The sequence below is a fragment of the Nicotiana tabacum genome, chromosome 16 (genome assembly GCF_000715075.1).
Source record: "Nicotiana tabacum cultivar K326 chromosome 16, ASM71507v2, whole genome shotgun sequence".
In the NCBI taxonomy this organism is placed as follows: Eukaryota; Viridiplantae; Streptophyta; class Magnoliopsida; order Solanales; family Solanaceae; genus Nicotiana; species Nicotiana tabacum.
This window is the reverse complement of record NC_134095.1, coordinates 157,727,099-157,732,702: the sequence shown is the minus strand read 5'-3', so window position 1 is coordinate 157,732,702 and position 5,604 is coordinate 157,727,099. Positions and strand designations below refer to the sequence as shown.

General features: G+C 36.4%; 1 protein-coding gene across 1 annotated transcript; it reads right to left on the bottom strand.

Annotated features, from left to right (window-relative positions):
• LOC107820397 (low-specificity L-threonine aldolase 1-like) lies at positions 1-5,188 on the bottom strand. Its single transcript, XM_016646679.2, has 10 exons — positions 4,743-5,188; positions 3,876-3,987; positions 3,623-3,673; positions 3,301-3,372; positions 3,079-3,211; positions 2,744-2,802; positions 2,545-2,645; positions 1,892-1,958; positions 1,742-1,796; positions 1-386 (listed from the first exon to the last, which is right to left on the bottom strand). The coding sequence occupies exons 1-10, from the start codon at positions 5,183-5,185 to the stop codon at positions 1-3; spliced, it is 1,479 nt and encodes a 492-aa protein (XP_016502165.2). The 5' UTR covers positions 5,186-5,188.
• Between the last annotated feature and the right edge of the window lie 416 nt (positions 5,189-5,604).

The following is a 5,604-nucleotide window of genomic DNA, read 5'->3' as shown; positions in this document are numbered from 1 at the left end:
CTAAAGGATAAGTTGTTGGACATCAAAGCTACTATCATACTCAGGAAGATTGCAGCTCATAAAATCAGTGATCTTTGGTGTATAATCATACAGGGCACAAATATTTCTATTGCCAAAGAAGGTGTTGAAAATGATTGAAGCCACATACAAAATATTCCTATGGATAGGAAAAGAAAATAACTCTAGGAAAGCAATGGTGTCTTGGGAGAAGATATGCTTGTCACAAACAGCTGGAAGACTGAATGTTATAAACCTGTACAACTGGAATAAAGCAGTAGTGTTTGGGCTGTCACCAAGAAGAAGGATTGCCTTTGGATCAGGTGGATCCATGCTAATTACGTCAAGAACCAAACTATCGATACTATGTCTATACCCAAGAATGCAGCCTGGTAGTGAGGAAAATTCTTGAACTTAGGAAGCTTATCTTTGATCTACCTACCATGCAAGGAGACCTAACTTCAAGACTGATGAAATTGCAAAGTACAGATGGAAGATTCAGCACCAAGAAGCTATATAAGTTGTAGACCTCTCAGGTCCAAAAGGTGCACTGGAAGAGCCTAATCTTACAACCACATATACATCCCAGACACAAATTAAACTTATGGCTAGCTACACAGGGAATACTGCCTAGTGTTGAGAGGCTACAAAAAATTGGTATTCAAGTTCCTCAAGCTTGTGTATTCTGTGGCCTGGATGATGAACACTTTGAACACTTATTCTTTGGTTGTGACTACACGAAGAATATCTGGCAACGACTACTGAATTGGTTTGGTTGTCCAAGGCAAATAAGTACATGGCAGGAAGGCGTGAAATGGGTGACAACATGTGCTAGGAAAAAGCAATGATTTGGGACAATTGTCTCAGCTATCTTTGGGATGATGATATACCTTATATGGCGAGATAGGAACAAGATCAGATTTCAGAGTGGCAACTCGTCCCCTGATAGAATGTGTAGAGAAATTGCAAGTCATATACACATCAGAGGCAACACATATCTTAGCTGACAGAAGCATTTGGAGGCATTGAACTGGTTTCCTTAGACAAGTTTAGCTTCTTTATTCTGTCAAATGTAATATCTATTTGTCTATAATACAGATGGTATAGGCATTAGGATGTGTATAGGTTATAGTTGAAATCAAAATCTTGTATAGGTTATAGTTGAGCAATTAGTTGTCAAGCAGAGTAAAGGAACTGGTATTGAACTTTTTGGTTAAATAGAATGAAATTTTACCAACACATATATATACATGAATTACTTACTTTAGAAGGTTATTGTATATAAATAGTTTTAATACCCATTGCTAATGCATATATTTTTATTTTACATTCCCACATAACTTAATACAGGTATTATTTAAAACCTCCAACCAAATATTACATAGTTATACGTCAATTTTTTTTTGATGCGGACATTCAAATGTTAGCATTATTTTATGTGGATTTTATACTAGAGTTAATTTCTCCAATACAACAACCAAATGAGTACCTCATTTTATCACTTTAGGTACAGGATCAATTTAGGTAATAAATAAATAAGCAAGGACACAATGGAAAAGAAAAATAACATGACAATCCCACCACATCAAATTGATTATTATATGAACTGTTTTTTTCATTATTACATACCAATTCAATTAATAATACAATAACTTTAGCATTATTGGTACTTGAAGTTGAAGGTTTTGATGCTACAGAAGCTTTGGATTTTCTTTTTTTTACAGATAAAGATTATGTTTGAAACCGTTCATAAGATGCTTAATATCACCATTTTCTTCTGCCTCTCCCGCCAAAGTTTGCTGCAGAAATTTTAACAAAACAAGGTAATGAATAAATATTGAATTCAGAGGAAATCAGTAGCTAATGTGGATGCTTGAACTCTTTAACTTTTTACCTGAAGGCAAGAGACAGTATAGTGCACATCACTTTCTGAAATCTGGTGGTGTATAACAAACCTGATTCTGCAATAGGAAATGCTAACCATCAGCATGATCAAAAGGGAAAAGAAATGTCAACACTATTTACACAAAATCCTAAGTAGACACGTGCACATGTGTACGTCAATGTGCATACACACGTGCCACTATTACTTAAATATGCTTATATTTAATTTTTTAGGGGTGGCAACTTGAGTCCAAATCTATTTGACCCGCACATTTCAGCCCATTTAAAGTGGGGCTGGATTTTAACCTAAATTAATTCATGAGTAACTTTGCTAAAATAACTTTAATTTTTTTTTTTGCTTGATATGTTATATGACCATATTTGATAATTAAACAACTCATAAGAAAACAATACACAATAATTAAAGCTCGGTAAGAGTTGGTCGAGTTGGGCCATGACCCAGATTTTAGTTCAATTTGACCCAATCCATCCCAGCCCAAATTATATTTTGACCCGCCCAAATCAACTCGATCCGCCTATTTGGCACCCCTAAAAATTTCTCACTAGATGGTGAACTCGAAAATAGCTTAGCATGCATAAACAATCAAGGAAAAGAGTAGACATGTTTGGAGAGAGATATAAAGAATGAAATGGCAAGCACACCTCATTGGCCCTTCTGGTAGTACAAGTATACCATGTTGTTCCAAAATCTTACACAAATGTGTTCTACTGACCTTTGACCCTTTCAGTATATGACAATATACCTGATCACAAAAAAAGAATCTCATTATAATATTTCTGAAGGAGCTGAATTTATTTTGCATTGGCATTAATTGCATCAGGAGTTGATAAATCAACTTACAATGTTGGTCTCTACAGCAGCACTATCAACTTTAAGCCCTTTGATTTTGTTAAGTTCCTCTGAGAAGTAAATGGAATCATTAGACAGATGAATAAAAGTTTTTAAGTAAATATACCCTTACCAAATGGGAAGGGGATCGCCTTGATGTAACTGGTAAAGTTGTTGTCATGTGACCAGGAGTTCACACGTTTAAGCGTGGAAACAGTCTCTTGCAGAAATGAAGGGTAAGGCTGCGTACAATGAACCCTTGGGGTCCGACCCTTCCCCTTGCACATAGTGGGAGCGTAGTGCACCGGATTACCCTTTATACCTTACCAAATGGAGAAAACAATTACCTGCTAAAAGTTTAGCCTTTCTGTGGTCTCCTTCCAACTTAACAAGATTTTCTTGTAAAGCGACAGAAGCAGCAGCACAGAGTACACCAATCTGTCGCATTCCTCCACCTAGAGTCTTCCTCAGAATTTTTGCCTACAAAATGGAGGAAATATTGAGTTAGGTGACAAATCCTGCAGCAAAGAAAACTAACTTCTTCAATGATATACATAAGTATAAGCTACCCTGGCAATGAAGCTCTTTGAACCAACAATCACAGATCCCGCTGGAGCACCAAGACCTTTCGATAAGCATGCCTGCACATATTCTTGAATGAGCGAAAACGATATACACTAAAGGGCATAGAGCCCGGTGCACTAAGCTCCCGCTATGCGTGGGGTTCGGGGAAGGACCGGACCACAAGGGTCTATTGTACGCAGTCTTATCCTGCATTTCTGCAAGAGGCTGTTTCCACGGCTTGCACCTAAAATAACCATATACTATAATAACCAAAAATAACTATGTACAAGAGAGGGAATTTAGATCTTTGGACATCGTTTAACTTACCGAAACTGAATCAGCCGCTTGTACAAGCCTGTGAACGGGCACACCAAGTGCCTAAAAGACAGATACGTCCAGTCAATACCTCAATGAATATTACAACAAAAGCATAATACAGAAGTAAAGTGGTGATGCCTTTAAAGTAATATGGAAACTATACAGTTTAAATCATGTACAGATCCATTTGACTCAAGGTAGCAGTACTGACCAACTGCATACAAAAGGGTGTTACTTAACAAACAAGAAAAGATATACTTACAACTGATGCATTGAATATACGAGCGCCATCAATATGCAGCTTCAGACCATATTTCTTTGCTAGCTCTCCAACTTTGTCTGTATACTCTACAGTAAGGCATCTACCTCCCGATCTGCATTCATAGAATATAATTATCAGTTAAGAACATAGCACTATACGGGGAGCCTTGGCGTAATTGGTAAAGTTGCTTCAATATGATCAGAAGGTCACGGGTTCGAGCTGTGGAAACAGCCTCTTGCAGCAATGCAGGGTAAGGCTTCATTACAATAAACCCGTGTGGTCCATCACTTTCCTGGACCACATGCATAGCGGGAGCTTAGTGTACCGGACTGCCTTTTTTTTTGTAAGAACATGCACTATTAAAAGAGTCAATACTGAATAAAGCTATAGAAAAACATTAATGATTGTTGAGCAATTAGACGATATTGTAAGAACTATGAAGCAGAACCTAGTACTTTTGGGTCGAACCTTGTATATACGTGTGACAACTAAATATATATAAAGTTAGACATACATTTTAAAACTCATTTTCTCAACAAAGAAGCTACAAAGTTTAAATTTTGGATCTGTCATTGACTGTATATGGTCCAATAGTACAATAACATACCAAAGATACACTTCTAAGAAAAATCAGATCGCATAACCAAATAATGCACCAATTTAAAAGTTGTCACTGTGACAATTCTACTATGCATTTGCGAAACTAGAAATTTTGGAAAGGGTGTTCAAGGTTTAATACATATATTTATAAAAAGTAACTTTTGACCTACATATATTTATAATTTTCCGATGAAGGATGTTCAGTTGAACACCCTTAACTGTATATGGCTACGCCACTGTTACTACGAGAGTATATTATATACTTACCGTGCATGTGAATTCTCTAAGCAGATAAGCCTAGTGGTTGGATAAAGTATTTCAAAACTAGAATCTCGAATTGCAGCTTCAATCAGATGAAGATCCATTGTTCCATCTTCATTGTTCTTCACTGTCCTAGGATGAACACCTCCAATTGTAGAAATCCCTCCATTTTCATATACATGAATATGTGAATTATCACCAAGAATTACTTCACTCCCCCTAATTTGGCAATGAGTAAGCAAGCAAATAAGATTGCCCATTGTGCCTGAAGGAACAAATAGCCCTGCTTCTTTGCCCATGATTCTTGCCATCTCTGCTTCGAGGCGTTGGGCCGTTGGATCATAACCTAAGACATCATCATCTACTTCTGCATTGGCCATTGCGTTACGCATGGATTCAGTTGGTTTAGTAACTGTGTCTGATCGAAAATCCACAGTTCTTACCGCCATTTTCCCTGTACTGAAAAAAGGAAATACATCCGTATTAGAGCCAGGATTTTCACTAAGGAAAACTAAAATATAAGAAAATAACACAGTGTAAAAAGAACGTAGTCACAACACTGTACTTTAGACACTATTGCAAAAATAACCAGAATCCAGTAATCACCAATGCTATGCCATGCAAGTTTCTTCTCTATATATTGATAACATGGCATGCTAAGCTAATTGTGCCATGATGAAACAATTGTGTATTATATATATATATATATATATATATATATATATATATATATAACGTGTAATAATGTAAGTAATTATTTTTAAGTTAATTTCAATCACCCCTATGTGCATGCCTTAATTTAAAAGGGTGTTTTTATATGATAGTAGTGGCGAAATCATAAATTTCTCTAAGGGTTTTCAGACTTTAA